The sequence below is a fragment of the Lissotriton helveticus genome, chromosome 5_1, assembly GCF_964261635.1.
Source record: "Lissotriton helveticus chromosome 5_1, aLisHel1.1, whole genome shotgun sequence".
Lineage (NCBI taxonomy): Eukaryota > Metazoa > Chordata > Amphibia > Caudata > Salamandridae > Lissotriton > Lissotriton helveticus.
The window spans coordinates 1,381,522,398-1,381,540,686 of NC_136065.1; the positions used below are offsets into that span (position 1 = coordinate 1,381,522,398).

The 18,289-nt window shown below is 46.5% G+C and overlaps 1 protein-coding gene across 1 annotated transcript in view; it reads right to left on the bottom strand.

The window, feature by feature from the left end:
* Positions 1–12,674: 12,674 nt before the first annotated feature.
* Positions 12,675–18,289, bottom strand: part of SLC26A8 (solute carrier family 26 member 8) — a 3,758,415-nt gene continuing 3,752,800 nt past the window's right edge. The window contains exon 16 of the mRNA XM_078644342.1: positions 12,675–13,466. Coding sequence (XP_078500468.1) covers positions 13,266–13,466 — 201 coding nt within the window. The 3' untranslated portion in view covers positions 12,675–13,265. The remainder of the gene's footprint in view (positions 13,467–18,289) is intronic.

Here is an 18,289-nt window from a genome sequence, read left to right on the forward strand (position 1 = left end):
CGCGTGATCGGCAGCTCCTGCTGTCTATATATCCCTGACTCCACCCCTTCTGTCAATCTGGCCATTCTAATGTTACACCGTTTGGCCTCTGAAGTACATGCAGAGACTGGTACTTGGTCTTTATCTGGCTGGTTCTGGGGTTTGTTGTCCACTTGGGGATGGAAATTTCTGATGATACTAGCAGGCATAGCCGGTATCATATTCATCTGTTGGCTTTGTATACATTGTGGGCATGCTTGTTGCTCTTATTGTGCAGCTAAACTTGCCTCCTCTGTGGCTAGTCCCTCTCCAGCTGCAGTGAAGACTCAAATGGTCCAGCAGGAAATACGAGACATTATGCAAATTGATGAAGGCATTTTTAAGGCCTGATTTCCCTTTCTAGTTAGCTACATCATGCTAAAAGGGCGGTTCTGAGAGATAACATCCGATTTCCCCTATAATAGTAATACTAGTTATATATGTATCTTTATTAGCATGATGTATCTACATATATATCCTTAATGATTTAGTTTGTATGAGGTCGAATCAATTCTGTTCTGGTTAGGTTGGTAAGGGTACACGCTGCTCGTATGTCCTGTTATAACTGAGTAGGCCGAGAACCACACAGACGCCATCTTTGCTTTGTCTGTGTCAGATCCGAGCAGTGATCACGTGTTACTCTTCAGTAGTCAGTAGGCCCCTGTTTAGCTTAGTTACCGAGAGCAGCTGAATGCACGCTATTCTTTCTCTTTCCTGGGACTCAAGATCGCATCTGGCTTTGGGTGCGATAAGCGCATTCCTGGAGGCGCCGTGCCTGCGCTCCCGGGCCCCGGGACAAAAGGGAGTCACCCCTCCTGACCTTCCCCCATAATAGCTAAGCCAGAATTTCGAACTAATCATGTGTGCCATATATGGTCTTTCCTCGGGGCTCAAGAGCCAAGTAGAACTTTTCCATTTACGGTGACTTCATGTGTTGAACTGAAAGTATATATGTCCTGTATTGACCCTGAGCCAACAGTCTTTTCCACGCACCTGATGGGTGAGGATGGGAGAGGCTCCTCTATAGAGTATTTTGTATAATAAACGATTGAAATTTCTTCACTGTCAACTGACTGTTTATTTGGTAATGATATTGGGGCTATTGGTAGGTATAGCTCCTTATGTTATTTTTTTGGTACGTCATCCAAGGTTCAGTCCTGGGGTCTTAGCTGGAAACAGTTTAGCAAAAACATTTTAGGTAATGCAGTGATTTTTCAGGAATAAAAAGCTATTATAAAAGTTCACACTTAGAAACTTTTCAACAGAAATCTGGCAATGTTATCCAATGGGTAAAAATTCAGGTTGCAGGTAAAGTACGATCTCGTTACTTTTGTAATCCAGTACTGGGCTCCAGGGGCCAGCACTGGGGTCTCAACTTAAAGCAGGTAAGTAATTACGTTTCAGTATTTCGTATGATTTTTAAAGAATATTTCTAGTTTTCAAAAGTAGACACTTAGAAAAAATGTCATAGAAAAGCAAACAATGGATTCCTATGGAGAAAATACAAGTCACTAGTAAACCCGCTAGGGATTACTTTTGCGGTTCAGCACTGGGCTACAAGGTACCGTACTGGTTCCTCTCCTGATCACATGTGAGTATTTCAAAATTCGGAATTCAGATCATTTTATATGAATATTTTAAGTTTTCAAAAGTAGACAAAAGATTATTCGAGTCAAACGAGTCAATGTTATTCAATGGCAGGTAAGTGAGTTACCGGTTTCATGGTGAGTACTCGACTGGTCAAGTTGTGGTTCTGGACATAGACTCAGGGGTCCCCCAGGGTCAGGTAGGTACAATTGGTTCACCCTCAGCGGCGCAGGGGCGGCCGGGTGCAGAGGTAGTTAGGCCCAATGTTATCCAATGGGGGACAGGGGCCTCCGGTTGGTGGCTGCTGGCTAGCAGACCACGCGGCTGTGGGAGCTGGGCTCCTGGTCACTTGCTCAGGGCAAAGGGGGAAGCAGGATAGGACAAAGGTGGCACAGCCAGCGGTACTCGGGCGGCTGAGTGCAGGATGCTTTTGAGCCGTCGGGCGCTCAATGTTATCCAATGGAAAAGGTAAGAAGCATTGGCATAGCCAATAGGTCTCGCCTTTGACCTTATAAGTGTTTAGCCATGCAAGACTTGATGTTGTTGCACCAAAGATATTGTGCAGCATAACTAAATACTTATAAGGTCCCAAAGGCGAGACCTATTGGCTATTCCAATGCTTGCATTGCATTAGGGAATGAAAGCAGAAGGTGGGAGATGAGGCACTGGCAGCCGCCGAAGTGACGTGGCGATTTGGATGGCAGTTGATGCTGAAAACGGTTGGAGCTGTTGGCAGGCCTGGGACGGCGCGCGCTCTTAGAACGTCAGAACAGCGGGTCAGTTCATTACTTTTTCTCAGAATGATGGAAGAGCCGCAGTGGCTAGACAATCTCACAAGCAAAGGCATTAGGTCCCTGCAGTGACTTTTCAAGAGCATCAAAAACACCCCCAAAGTACTGATTAGTCTTGCTGGTCAACTCCTGACAAATGTCCAGAGTGGCAGAGCATTGAAAACTTTCATTTCCAGCCAAAATCTTCCTACCGCAAAATATCACACTTTTCGTGTTTTCTTCCATCGTTTTCTTGGTACAGAAACGTAGTCACAAGTTCCCAAGAATCTTTTCATTATAACTAAAGCTTTGCTCATTTCAAAAGGTCTTTATCCTGAAGATATCAATGTGGGTGCACTGGTGTATTCATCTGTTGTGATCCGCACATCCCGTTTACTGGACCTGATAACCATGCTTTAAACAGTAATCCAGACAGGGGGGCACTTTCTATTTAAATGAATAACATTATCGGTTTATTTTGGTTAGGTAGTCAGTCCAGTGGGTCAGACATAAAACGAACTGGCAGCAGATCCGCTGCTCAAGGCAGCCATTGCATGTTACGTGATGTTACGTGTGACCTTCGAATGGCAAGTTCAAATGATGCAACCTTTGTATTATTTTAGTATTAAGTAATATTATTGGGTATAGTAAGGATCCTGTTGAGTAAAGGCAGGTTATAGAGTCTGACACTATACAGGAGCCATAATCATACATTTTGCAAATAGTACAAGAGCGCAATATCACCAACCAGATAGACGGACAGTAACGTCCATATGTAGCACAGCACACGCAAAGATCTGAAGAAACATAATAAAGGACAGATATACAAATATTCTAACAAAAAATAGCACAGCAGACCAGGATTGCAGAATAGCACACCCACATATTGGTCCCAGTTCATCAAGAAGCACTGTGCCCATACCCCTCCCACTGTAGCTGGGGATCAGTAAACAAACGTGACCACGTCCACCAGGAAAACAGTTGCAATGGAGAAACTTCAATCCAGGGATGCATATATAGGAAAGAGGCACCTCCCAAATGCAGTTAGGAAAAAAACAATGCTCACAAACCACACCACAGTGCCTGTATAAAATAAAAGCATACTTGTCCTTCGTCTCACTCACAGACATGCACTAATATGCAGTGAGCACGTCATTCAATGTACCAAAACAACGAAGATATAAGTTTTGTAATTAAACATGCAAATAATCACCAATGTGCATCCCACTCGGTCCTGGGAGCCTAAAAAGGACACTAAGCACTACTCACAAATCTGAAGAACAAAGAGGGTACCATGGCCACGAGGGAGCTGGTGCCACAGCTACAGCCACGTGGACATTATATAAATAATCACGCATCTAACAGTCCCACCAGACTAAAACTGCCACCTTCTTGTCCAAGAACAAACTAACATAGGAACTGTGCTGCTACTCTTCTAAGCAACTCTGTACAGGTGCAGATGGACCACAGTACACAGTTTAATGTGTGTAAACAATCAGCAATTGAAACTTGCCAGTAGCTTCCCATGTGTCAATACACTCACCAAGCTCAAAACCTGCCAGCAGAAATTACCTAAAACCCGGATGGACCTAGAAGACAACTGCTGGGTCCTCAAGATGTTAATACCCTGGAATGATGGGGCTGATAGTACAACAGTGAATCAATGTATCTGCTACAGCAAATGCTCAACAGCTCATCAATGCATGCATGTACATGTTTCTATGTTACATTTACTGAGACAGTGGTTTCTGGATAGGATAGGTAAACAGGCTCCTAAACATTTTAGTGACAAACTGATTCTGCCATCAAGCAGTTCCTTCAGCATCACTTGGCTGAAAAAAGGTACTTCCCAAAGTGGATTGGGCATCACAGAGATGAATCAAACGGTGATGCAAACGCTAACCTGTAACCAGATACTACAGCCCTGGGTGACCAATGATTATGATGTGTTCAGCTTTTGGAGACTGCGACTGAGCATGTTTCTAGTGACCTGGCACGTCCTGCTTACTCTTCCATCTAAAGAAAGTCATTTATACTCAGTAAAGTGCTTGCACTTACGTGATCGAGCTCTAATCTGTACAATTGTCATTGTCATCTCCCTCCAAACCACCCCCAACTCTGCCCACGTACAAGAACAGGCACACAGCCCGTAGCAGCAGAGACCTATGTGCAGTATGCTATTCTGGCCTCTGACAACTGGGTAAATAGCACTGAACTCCAGATCTAGACCCCATGAAGATATCAGAGACCCCCGAGCATCTTCCGCCATGCCACGGACCATTAAAAATCAACATGAGCCCTGATTCCCCTTTTATGCTTCTAGCTCTAGAGCAGCTCTCTCTTCATCGGACACAAAAATGGAAAGCGAAGGTGAGCTACATTTTGCTGCTGTCTGCTGGTATGTCGTTGTTTTGGCCTTTTTACCCTGAGCAATAAATACGTAGTCCAAACGTAAAAAGGCATACTCCTGCAAACCTGTGCTTCAGCTTTTGAAACACTAATTGTCCCGGACAACTCTAAAACGTCCAGGCCAGTCTTACAGTTATTACCTCTACGTCTAATTCTCACTTTCCCGTTTGAGTTTTCTCTATGCTCTATATTTTGTGTCGATAGATGTACGTGGACACTGGATAGACATGGACAACTCCTAGTAAATTAAAAGCGAATGACTTTGCACTGAGCCCAATACACATTTGTTGTAATATCAGTACAGATCCAATGCCTTCTTGAGCCTTTTATGATGCATTTTTTTGTGAAAAAGAAATTCCTAAGAACGGATTTATACTATTCCCTATACGTTGATTCCCATGGGGGAATGCAATCTGCCTGATTCATTGTGCACAGTGCAGGCCAGCAGAGGATTCGTGTACAGCTATTTTTCCTCATGCTGACATTTTTCTACCTCCCATTACAATGAATGCTACTTCCAATATTGTGTACTCTGGGCAACACTGAAAGGGTTTGGTTCAAGCTGACATAATCACTACCCACAGCGAGATATATCGGCTCCCGGGCTCTCCTGCGGCTCTCTAGTAATCTGGCATATCAAAGCCTGTTTTATGATATTCAGCGGAGAAGGGAGGTTTTATTAGATAAGACAGCAATGTTACCTACGAAGAAAGTATAGGGACAGCAATACAAGAAGCTAATGTCATTCTCTGGCTGTGGAATCACAAAGAGAGCCCTTGTAAACATGATTCCAACTATTAAACAGCCGGATCACTTTTCAAAGTTTGGAGTTCATGAGTGGCTCCTACTTTCTATTTTAACATTCTCAGAAGATCGGAGAAAGTGATCTGCGCTCAGAGGACATCCGAGGGTGGCATGCAGCGCTTTACACACTTCCCTCCAGCCAAGTAAACAACAAGGTAGCCGTAAAGAGGATTGCCTCCATCTTCAGGTTTGTGACAAACATATTTCTTGTGAACAAAATAAACTGTCCCTTTAAAATGCATATCAGGGCTCACTCTCTAGAGTCTCAGCTACCCATATCACTCCATGCCCCTTTGTCCCCTTACATCCAGTTTTAGGAGCAGTTTTGGTGGTGCCTCATGCTGCTCAGCCCTCTCCCGCCCTAATCTGCCGAGATGCTTTGCATTCGGGTGACAGGCAAGTTGTTCGTGCTTGGATGAGCCGAGCTCGAACGGCTGCAGTTCGTGGCATGCGTGTAATGATTAGCAGTAGGTACAGCTGTTAACTATTTGCGTTTAAATAATCTCCTTCCCCCGCTCAGCCTGTCTCCCAGGTAGTGTTACCTGTCACCATTAATAACTCATCGCCCATTCCCCCGTGATTCAGCCTTTCAGTTGCCACTCACAGCGGAGGAGCTGCGCCCTGGCCTGAGGGGGGCTCGCGCCAGCAACTTCATCTCTCAGCAGCTACATTGTTTTGGGGCCCGGCGCCCGGCACGTGGGTGCATTACACTGGTGGGTCTCGCGGCGGGCATCCCTGGCGCGGCTCGCGCAAGCTCCCCTCTCAGAAGAGGCCTTCCGTGGTGACGGGGAAGGTGTGCGCTGAGCTGGGTAGGTCCACATACCTGCAGCCGGGCTTCATTCTGTGGGCGGCAGACTGGAATGTGCAGACGCAATGGCTACCTGAGAAGGCAAGCTGATTTGGAGAGTGGCTGCACGCGAAGGTTGGTATGGAGCGTGGTTAGCACGTGAAGGGAGGAGAGGGGGAGACCCACACTGACCTGAATGGAGGGCATGGAATAGATTAGTTTGAAGTGAGGAAGAGACTTGTCATACGAACCTGTATTCGCATCAGAGTTGATTGATATTTAGAAACATTGTGCCCGAATGTGTAATGTAAATACGGTGCTCATGTAAAGCGCTCTAATACCTCCGGGTCGAGATCGCGCTATATAAATATGCAACGACAACAAACAAAAAAATGAGAGAACGTGAGCCATGCAAATAAACGTTGAATACATAGAACGTTGGTTGGGTTATTTTATATAGATAGGCAAGTGAAGATAAAGAAGTTGCAGACCCGTACGTGTCTTTGAAACTCAGACTCCCGTCTTCATTAACATCAATTAGATTCCAACATCTTGCCAACCACACACTAAAGAGAGCTATGGAAACATGCAAACCGGAGAGCTGGGCAGCCTCGTCAGCAGTATCAAGCACTATACAAATTCTGCGACACATGCCGTGAGGTATCCTTGTCAAGGCAATGGCAACGTGTGCACGTGCTTGGCTGAAAAGCCTAAGCCCTCGGAATAGGTCGTTTTCCTTTGCAGCGCATGCGCTGTGAAGGCTCGACCTAAAAAGGGAACAAAGGCTGCAGGCTCGGGGGCGGAGACTCTCCAGGGGCGACCAGCACGTCGAGAGGTAAGTTGTGATCTTGGAGCACAGGTAGGTACCCTAAAGGGAGGCACAGGGGGCTGTAGGGCGCCGGGTGCAGAGGTGTCTTTGGATGTCGGAAAAGCTTACCCTCAGCTGGTCGCGGTTGGGGCGGCACCCGGTTCTGAGTCTGCAGATGTCGTCTGGTTCGTCGAGGAGGGTCTTTGGGAACTGGACTTCGGGTCCCAGTCGCCGGGGAGACGTCCTCGTGGTCTTGGATCACTCGGGCACGGGCCGGGCTCGGCGGGTGCAGAGTGGGCTGGTCCGGAGCTTCCTGGCTGGCACCAGGGGGATTGTTGCAGAAGAGCCTCTACTGATGGGAGTCCCAGTCTTTAAGAGGGTCAAGGCAGGCATGTCCTCTGGGTGTCCCAAGGTTGCTGTCCGCAGGAGTCACCGGGATTTAAGCAGGAGCAGGTTTCAGGATCGACAGGCTGGTAGGGCTGGGGCCAAGTCAGTTGTTGTCGTCCTGTTGTTAGCAGCTGCGCGGCGGGTCGTCTTTCTTCTTTTGGTATCGGGATCTGAGGAAGGAAGGTTCAGGGAGCCCCTAAATACTGAATTTAGGGGCGTTACAGGTAAGGCACCCCCTAGCCTGCTCCTATCCGGTGGGAGGGGGGCAGGATCCTAGCTGTGAATGGGCAGGGCTCCCCATCTTCAAGATGGCCGGAGCCCGGGGTCGTGCTTCACCTCGTCTCCCCCACCTGAGGGGTGGGGTTGGAACACCCCCCTCCCTGCCGTAGTTTTTCCCACCAGTCTTCCCGCCAGAGTGGGGGTCAGGACTGGAGGGGGCAGTTGCTGGGTACAGCAAATGGTCTGGAGAAGCTCACAGAGGCGGCATGCCTTTGAAGCTCCCCCCTGCCCATCCTGGGGGAGGAGACCTAGCACCTCGCCCATGATGTGCATTGTTGCAGGCCCAGGAGAGCAGGGGCCTCTCCATCCAGGGATCCAGCAACATGTCTGCTGTGTGGCAGTCTCTGCAGCCACTCAGCCCAGACGTGGATTGTAGGTTAGGTTTTCAGGGGGCATCTCTAAGATGCCCTCTGGTGCATTTTACATTAAATCCCACACTGGCATCAGTGCAGGTTTAATGTGCTGAGAAGTTTGGTACCAAACTTGTCAGTCTTCAGTGTAGCCATTATGGTGCTGTGGAGTTCGTAATGACAACCTCCCAGCACCATATACTCTTAATGGCATCACTGCACTTACAGTGCCCAGGAATGGCCCTGGGTACTGTAGGGGCACAGGGCTCATGCCCCTGTGCCCACACCTCTGGCATAGGGCACCCAGCTAGAGGGGTGACTGAAGTATGCCAGGGCAGTCTGTTCTGTGGGCATGGCACACAGGGATGTGTGCCATGTCGACTCTTTGTTTAGTGCTGTACTTAGACACTCAGCCTGCAAGGGCAGTGTGTGGGTGTCAGGGTACAGGGCCCCTGAGGGTGTCACAATAAGTGCTGCAGTCCTCAGGGGTCTTCTCTGGTCACCATGCCCTGGGTACCTAGGGTAACATTTACTAGGGGCTGACAGGTGGCCAGAGATGCCAATTGGGTTTTAGTTTCAACACAGCTTTTAGGGAAGGAACACAGGCCCTGGGTACCTGGTTGGCAGGAACCCAGGGCACACTCAGTCAAAGCACATCAGCAGTTCAGAAAAAAGTGGGGGCATACCAGTGCAAGAAAGATGGCACTTTCTCACAGACGCTCTCTCCGGAAGGGGGTGGACTTGGGCTCCCTGATCTCCAGCACTATTTTCAGGCGGGCCAACTGCGTCACGTGGTTGACTGGAGTCACTGGGAATCAGAGAAACACTGGTTGTTTCAAGAGCAGGCAGTGGAAGGTAGACCCCTGCAAGAAATCCCCTTTCTCCGCAAACGCCACAGACCCCCCAATTTATACGCCTCCTATATTACACGGGTCCCCTTAGAAGTCTGGGACCATACTAATATCAAGCACGATCTCACTACCTTCCTGTCTCCGCTCACTCCTTTGATGGATAACCCCGACTTCACCCCGGCATGGATACAGTAGCTTTTGCGAGATGGAGACCTTCTGGATGCCGATTTCTGTACAATATGTATGATGCAGATGGAATCCTTCCGTTCCATCAATTTAAACAGGAATATGGGCTACCTGCAAGCTCAGCAATGGGCACTCCACAACCAGGTCCGATCTGAGGCCGATAGACGACTTTCCTCCTATGAGCGGTGGCTTATTACTCGGACCTCAGATAAAAAGCTAATCTCCGATTTATACAAGATGCTGCAGGCCAGGCATGCTCACACTTACAATTCCGTCCGGGTGCGTTGTGAGAGAGAACTAAGTAGAACGCTCAGTCATAAAGAGTGGGAGGGGATATACTATAGGGCCAGCTATTCAGCATAACATATGAGGCTCACTGAAACCCTCACAAAGGTAGTAACCTACTGGTATTATAACCCTGAACGTCTTCACTCAATGGATCATACTCGGGAGGTGACATGTTGGAGGGGCTGTGAACACACAAGCACACTGGTACACCTATTATGAGAGTGGGAACACATCCAGCCTTATTGGAATCAGGTGCTAGATGAAGTGGATAAACATTTCAATACACAAATTCCGCGTTTCCCTGCATATGTCCTCTTGGGCCTCCCAAATCCTCTGACTTATCCATTACGATCTTGTAGAGGCCACCAGATGGCAATTGCGCTAGGTTCGACGATACAGAATATACTCACACATTGGCGTACTTCCCATATCCCAACCTTCACAGGCTGGCTGCATCATCTGTAGCATGTTCTTGGAATGGAGAAGCTGACATTGACAATAGCAGGGGCGGGGTCCAAATATGTTGAACTGTGGCAAACCTTTCTGTCCCTATTAGCCTCTGGATTCCGGGAAGTCACTTGCCCCCGATACCACCGTTTGCTGCGTCACTCTGATACGCGATAGGCTGAGCAAGTATTAAGGCTAAGCGCAGTTTCAAACAGCTTAGGTATTGGACAAGGAACATGGGTGGGGGTGGTGAGGGAGGGTGGGGGGTGGGAGGGTTTACAATGTTTTTATCCTTTTAATTTCCCTTTTATGCAAGGTTTTCCCGCTTTGGCGCCAGCCAATGCTCTGCTTACGATCCTGGCTTGTCTTTTTAAGCCCTATGTTACGCACTGTTGATGGTGGGACAGCTAAACCTGCATGGTTATATCTGTGTTTGCTGAAATTTCAATAAAGAGATTGAAACCATAAAATAGGGGTCCAATACGTCCCCTTTATACAGGATAGTTTGCTGTTTTTCCCCTCAACAAGGACTTGGAGAACTCAAACACCCTAACTCCCCTTGACTCTCATGTTTGAGGTATTGTAGTTGCTCCTTACGTTTCTTATAAGAGTCTTGCAAACTAGCAATTATAGATTTATCATATCTTCTTGAAGCTCCCTTATTCCACAAATAACAATAGTCTGTTTGTCATGGGTTGGGCACCTCCAGAAAACTATCCAGCTATCTCAGTTTGTTAAGATCAAAAATACCATCAACAGAAAACAGCAATTCTGGTTTGTCTGCAGTGTAGCCATTCCATACAATGCAAAATGATACCAACTGTTCCTATGAAAATCCCTCTGTTCACATGAAACGTTAAACATATATACCAGTGGGGTATTCCTAGTGGGACAGGAAACCTTACCCCCATAATTGTGTCACCAATTCTTTCTCTGCTGCAATGGTCACACTTCACTTTCAAGTGGGTAGATCACACTCATACAATTAGAAGGCCCTTTACATGTCAGATCACAAAGGGACTGCCATCGTTGCCACCGAAAAAGGAGAAGAAAAATGAGCACAGAGAAATGGAAAGAGTTTGCTTAACCCCTCCCATGCTCATGACGAGCTGAGCTCGTCATAACGGTCAGAACGCTCGCACGCGGCGCCAATTCCCCCGCTGTGCTGAACGTTCTGAAGAAACGGGTGTGGCCGTGACGAGCTCAGCTCAGCACCGGGGCGCTGTGCGCGCCCCCCCGTCCCTAGCACAGCGGGGGAATTAGCCCCGCAGACAAGGGGTTAAGGCAAAGTAAGACACGTGGAGACCTTTGCAGTCAACCAACAGAGGGTTAGAATAGGGAACCGCCCTAGCCAATGCAGTTGGGACGACAGCCAATTGTGTACCTACAGTCAAGAGATCACCCACTCAGACATCAGCTCTGCATCCACCTAAGGTCCAGACTAGTTTGAGGTAGATGGATGATGGGGAGCAATCCCACGCCTTTCACCTGGAGAAGGCTTAAACGAGTCCCTTTTAACAGGGAACACCTTTTCTATCTTGCTTCTCTTGATCAATCGGCTGGTCACCATGCACCTTACCTTGATGTTTCTGAGTTGCTGTCTGGGCAGGAAGAGACCCCACATGAACTGCAGACTGGCTGCCCTATTGTGTGTTTCCATGTAAACAAACACGGCTTGGGTCCTGCACTACCTGCCCTGGACCACTACAATACTACCAAGCAAGCAAAACGACCACATAGGTCGTTATATTCAAATTAAATAGAACCCTGGACGGTCAATTCTAAAGTCTACATGCTTTATTTAATTTCAGTTTAAAACTTTTTCAAGAGCAAAAATTCACCCAGACATATCATATCATGAGACGGGGGACACATCATTTGGATGCACATTATACATGTAAAACATTTACAAAAAAATGCACATGAACACATTACAACAACACAATTGTGAATAAGCACAGTTTGATCAAGTCAAAAACAAAACAATAACACGTTTGTACTGAGGTTTGCACCTATTGTCCTGCCTGTGACATGAGTGATGGGGTTTGGCTTCAGTGTATGGGCTAATCAACACAGGGCGTGCCTCGAGGGAATTAGTTTGAATTGGTTTTCCGCCTGGAGACAACACCCACTATAATTGTGCAACCCCATCACTCATGTCACCGGCAGGACAGTAGGTGCAAACCTCAGTACAAATGTGTTACTGTCCGCCTAGTGCTAGTGTGCAAATAAGGACTGGTCACTTGTACTATTTATGAATGTTTTTTGTGTTCATGTTTTGTTTTTTACTTGATCACACTGTCCTTCTTCACAATTGTGTTGTTGTAATGTGTTGATGTGCATTTTGTTGTAAATGTTTTACACGTATAATGTGCATCCAAATGATGTGTCGCCCGTCTCATGACATGATATGACTGGGTGAATTTTTGCTCTTGAAAAAGTCTTAAGCTGAAATAAAATAAAGCACGTAGACTTTAGAATTGACCGTCTAGGGTTCTATTTAATTTGAGTACAACGACCTACCTGGTCATTTTGCTTGTTTGGTACCATTGTGTGTTCCCGTCATGGTGGTCACTGTGGACAGAAAACCATGCAATCCTCAGTTCTGACGCCAGGAAATTGTTACAGAATTAACCAAGGAGATTTTAGCTATGAGCCTCCTGGTTACCTGGTCAGCCAATACATAGACGAAGCACTAAAGGAGTTCTTAAACAGAGTAATTTATTAGCACTGTACAATGTGGTGTAATGCTCTCAGCAGCAGCCCAGGAACTTGGCACACCGCGCATTTCGGTCATTTAATATTTATATGTTTTTCGCATATTGCATATAATTGTTGGCAGGAATGTTTAAGAAAACCAGCATACACAGTAATTCTTACACATTGACGTAAAGCCCCTGAAGTCCGACTCTATTTTAGGTAGACCCCGATTCCACCTTAGGTAATGGGAATCGCCATGTTCTCACCTTTTATTAAATGGGAGTTGCCTTTTCCTCAGTGAACCTGCATGTTGGTTCAATGGGCTTAGGCGTCAGGTGACGATTAGGCTACGTAAAGCTGCTGATGGTTTGGTTACATTAACTGAGGAAAAAGTACCTGACAGGCTAAGCATATCTTGAACAACCCCAAATAGGGCACATTTCCAGTTTTTCTGTGAAAGTCTTTTGGGCATAAGCTCAGGGTTGCGGCGGTCTTATTAGCCGAGACATCTTATTTTTGTAAGCTTATTGAACCCTTGAGCTAAGTCTGTTTTAGGTTAGCGTTGGGAGCCTATGTCTGACTGTCACTAGGCCTTCAGTAGTTATACGATAACGAGTCTGTTTCCATTCCTCTTCCCCTGCTCTGGCTGCTTACATCCACTCCAGGAACATCAGAAGTAGTATCCACTTGACACTGGGCAGGTAAAGAATTCCGATCCAGATGGGTTTGTATATAAACATTTTCCGTAAACGGTGTTTCTTCCGTGTTTTCATTTGATGGGCACGGACACCTTCCCTAAAAAAGGACACAAGAAGAACTGTTGAACAAGATTTATTTGAAACATTACAAACTGCCTGGCTACGCCAAGCGCTAAGTGCTTTCAGCTGGCTTACTGGTTAGAGGCTCTCTTCCAGTATATGGCTTGTCTGTGGCGTCTACATTCATATTTATACGCCCTCCCACCAACAACTTCTTGCCGTTTGCATATGTCAGACTCCGCAGACAACCCACACAACGTAAGAGTAAAGAAGTATTTATAAAAAATAAAAAAAGATACCCTGCAAAATCATTAAATAGGAGGATAGCATGAAGGAAGTATGAACATTTAGCATATTTTGGCTTATTAAAAATTGAACACGTTCTATTGGAACCAATGCAACGTATACATTTATTTCTATTGGTTTGCGTTAATATCTGTCTCTATCGTTTGGCCTGTGTACAGGAGAGGCTTAGTTTTTTTGTTCATGGGAATCTGTAAGTTGGTCTGTGTGCGCATGGGTGCCTGTTGGTGTTGTATCTGTCCATCCATCCAGAGTGGTATAAAGAAGCATTATATTTATGGAAGACCTATAAGGCAGGATACATTGATACAAACGGACAACCTGTATAGAATGGCGCATGATGGGGAGAGCACACGATGGATAGGAACATTAGATTTGGGGAGCAAAGAACAGGGACCACAGAACAGATATTTGAATATGATAGTGTAAGGGTTGGGATATGTTTGCATAAGAGAGAACACAAAATAGGAACGAGAGGCTGCAAGAGCAACAAATGAGAGTAACTAGGTAATGAGAGAAGTAAGAATGAGCGAGAACGCAGAATGATAAAACACCTGATGGGAGAGCATATGGTATGAGAAAGCAAAACATCACGTTAAACTGAACTGGCTGCAAAGAGCACCAGATGCAAAAACGCTTGATGTGACAAAGCTATTTTTTTTATTTTTTTATATATTTTTATTTCAGGTTTCAAACATGGACAGTGTCAAACATGAGCAGTGTATCAAACACATATCCCGAATTCACAGTCCGTACATGTTACAAATATCAAATACAATAGTATGTTACTTTTCGTTTAGGTTCCCTTCAGTTACAACAACTCCCCCCTCCCGCTAACTACCCCGGCACTTATACATTTCAAGTCACAAATCTCTCATACTGCGTTCGTATTATCTTGGAAAAAATACAGCCTTAATGTCCAATAGTTTCCTGCCATTTCCATTTCACTCCCTATGTTAACAGATCAACATGTTCTTATCGTTGTACTGTCCTTTAGTTCTGTCTTTCTGCACCTGGTTGCACAGCCTCAGTTGCCTCTATATGGTATTCATCGGGGAAAGCGGAGGGGGACTGGAGAGGATGGGGGGGGAGTGGGAAGGAGGGGGGGAAGGTTGAGGGGGGAGGGTGGGGGGGTAGGGATGATAGTCTCTACTTAGCTAATTTTGCAACTCTTCACCGTTGTCTTCATTCGCTGTTTGAGGCAGGTTACCATCAGCACTTGATTCAAAATCTATTAGTATTGCATTCCATTCCAATGAAATGTGGTTTCTACGTAGGCCTCTAGGCTCCTCCCGTTGTAATTCTGCACTCTCTGCTTTCCCCCATCGCAGTACCTTCCCGCGCCAAATGTCTGGCTCTGGCGGTCTAGCCGATTTCCATCTCATATTTTTTGTTCTCTTTGCCAGTAATAGTGCCATGTCAGCGAAGCGGGACGCTACACTCCTTTTCTTTTCAGTAGGGCCCAACCCAAGTATGCAATATTCTACAGAGGTGTATGGTCTTGCTGGTGCTACCCTGGTTAGTTCTTTATGTACCGTTGTCCAATAGTACCCTAACTTTGGGCATTCCAATAGCATGTGTAACAGTTGTGCGTCATCCGCCTTGCTGCGGGGGCACGTGGCCGTAGCATCAGGAAACATGGTGTGTATGCGATGTGGAGTGTGGTATGCCCTGTGTATAATCATTAGTTGAATAAATTTACATTTTGGGTTCCTCGAAACCTTTTTAGGTAATTTCAGAATTCTCTCCCACTCGTTGTCTCTAAAGGCTCTTCCTATGTCTCCCTCCCAACGTTCACGTGTGGGTTGAAGTGAAATGGCCCTACCAGTTCTGATGCCATTCTTTAACCATTTCGTCAAATGGCTACCCGCTCCTATTAAATATTGCATAGTAAGCAACGAGTTCGTGGGCGGTTCCGTACCAGTTGGTGCCCATGTCAGTGTAATATAATGTTTAACTCTGGCAAATAAGAGAAATAACCTCTCAGGGGTCTGATGTGTTCTGTTAAAGTCCGCAAATGGCATGATATTGCCATCCACAAACAGGTCCCCCACCTGCATGACGCCTGCGTCATGCCAATCAGTTAGTTCATGTTCTGTTAGGGCGTTCGTCCCAAGTGGAATCCCCAACAGTGGTATCGTGGGTGCATAGGAGGTCGCCGCATTCGTATACCTCACTGCTTTCTTCCAGCAGCCAATAGCGAGTCTAAGCAGTAGTGGTGCCGAACCAGGGATTTTAATCTTTGGCATCAATAGTTTATGAATGGCGCCGTTTGCTCTGTCCGCTCCTGTCATGTTTATCTCATGAAGATTGCGGTCTGCCAGCCAGTAAGCTAGCCATTGCAGTTGGCATGCGTATCCATATGCCAACATATCCGGTACTCCCATGCCTCCTTGTGTAGTCGGTAGTTGTAGTTTGCGAGACTAATGCGTCGTCTACCCGAACCCCACACCAGTTCTGTCAATATAGTATTTAGTATTTTAAATGTATGTGTGGGAATCATAAGTGGTAAATTCGTAAAGAAATAAAGAAGACGGGGTAGAACTACCATTTTAGAGATGGCCACTCTTCCGGCCACCGATAATGGCAGCGTGTTCCAAAACTGTACTTGCGCCTTTAAAGCGGTAATTGCTCTACCCAGGTTTCCGTCCCACATGTCTTTCGTCTCTCTGTATATTTGTATCCCTAAGTACTTGAAGGTCGTCGCTGCAATCTGCAAGTGATATGGGGTGAACCACATCTGTGCGTCCTCTCCCGCGGTACCAAACCAATACCCATATGACTTAGCGTCGTTTATCGTAAGGCCCGATATGACTCGAAATACCTCAAAAATGTTTGGTATCTGGTCAAGACCGTCTTTCATGTCCCCTATGTACAGTATGATGTCATCCGCATAAGCCGATACTATATGTGTCATTGCATTCCTCCGTATACCTCTGTGTTGTGCAAAAGTCCGGAGTTTATGTAAGAGTGGTTCCAATGCTAGGATGAACAGTAGGGGCGACAGCGGGCAGCCCTGTCTGGTGCCCTTCTCAATACTAAGAGGTCTGGAGATGCATTTATTTGTGCGTACCCGGGCAGTCGGTAGTGTGTATAACAGAGTCACCCATTTCACAAACTCAGGCGGGAATCCGAATTTACTGAGTGTTGCGAGCATATAATCCCACCTAACTGAGTCAAACGCCTGTTTCAGGTCTAAAGATATGCAGCCCTCCACACCGTTTACCGCGTCTTCATGAAGCATTATCTGGCTGAGCCTCCGTAGGTTCGCCGCCGTACTCCGACCGGGGACAAAACCGCACTGGTCCGAGTGTATTAAGCGTGGGATATAGGGGGCCAACCTGGTCGCCAAAATCTTACTAAGGATCTTGTAATCCGTGTTTAAGAGCGAGAGCGATCTGTAGTTCGCGAGGTGGAGCCCGTCCCTACCAGGTTTTAAGAGTGAGACTATCAGCGCCTGTAGCGTCGTGGGTGGAAGTGCAGTAGAGTTCAGTGACTCTAGATAAAGCACGTGTAATTGCAGCGCAAGAATGTCTACATATGTCCCATAAAACTCAGCCGTTAGGCCGTCAGTCCCGGGGGTTTTACCTCGCGGTAGTGCTCGGATCGCCTGCCGTATTTCTGCGATCGTGATGGGGCGAGCAATGTCAGTACTCTGTTCCGCCGTGAGCCGTGGTACATCGAGATCCGTCATAAAAGACTCATATTGTTCCTCTGATAATTGCGGATGTCGCCCATATACTGCTTCATAATATTCCTGAAACGTAGTGTTTATGCCCATTTGTGTCCGAACCGGTGTGCCCCTGTTGTAGTTCTATCTAGGACCCTAATTCGATATTCCTGATTTATGCCCTTATGTGGTTATAATAAATAATATCCTTATAAAGGCATAAGAATCATATTCATATTTAGTCATAGCCCATGCTGTCCAAATTAAGCAAGGCCACTTCCCCAGGCTCCTAGAAAGTACAACGAGTTCTGTAAACAAAACAAACCTCCAGCAACCTGGGAATTCCCCATTGCTTTTGTTTTGATTTCGTCCTAGAACTCCTGTGAGCACTCTAAGAACGGCCAGTTCTTAGTGACATCTTTATTGACGTCTTATGTCCAACCTTACGTCAAAACCCGGCACCTTTCGGGTATAAATATACCAACGTTGCCCTAAGCAAACACACGGTGGTGGTTTTGGAGCAGAGCGGCTATCTACTTGCCCGAGAGCCCAGCTGATGCGAGAGCCCACGGACGCCGCCCCTCCCCTTTGACGCACTGAGAGAGACGCTGTCTTTTCTCCTGCAGAGAAATCCAGCTCCGGTGTTTACAGATACCCTCGCGGGTTACTGGGATATCGAGTCCTGAGAAAGAGATACCAGACCTCCTGCATTCTATTACCCAGGTACGGAGCTGACTAAACCCTTAAAGAGAATTCTTGACTCAGATTCCTTGGCAAAACCAACTTAACTTAAACTGCTACTTACTTACTCCTTCCCACGTATTAGGCTTAGGTCAGGTACACCGGGGTAGGCGTATTTAGAAGCACCAGTTGAGTACGTTAGTCAA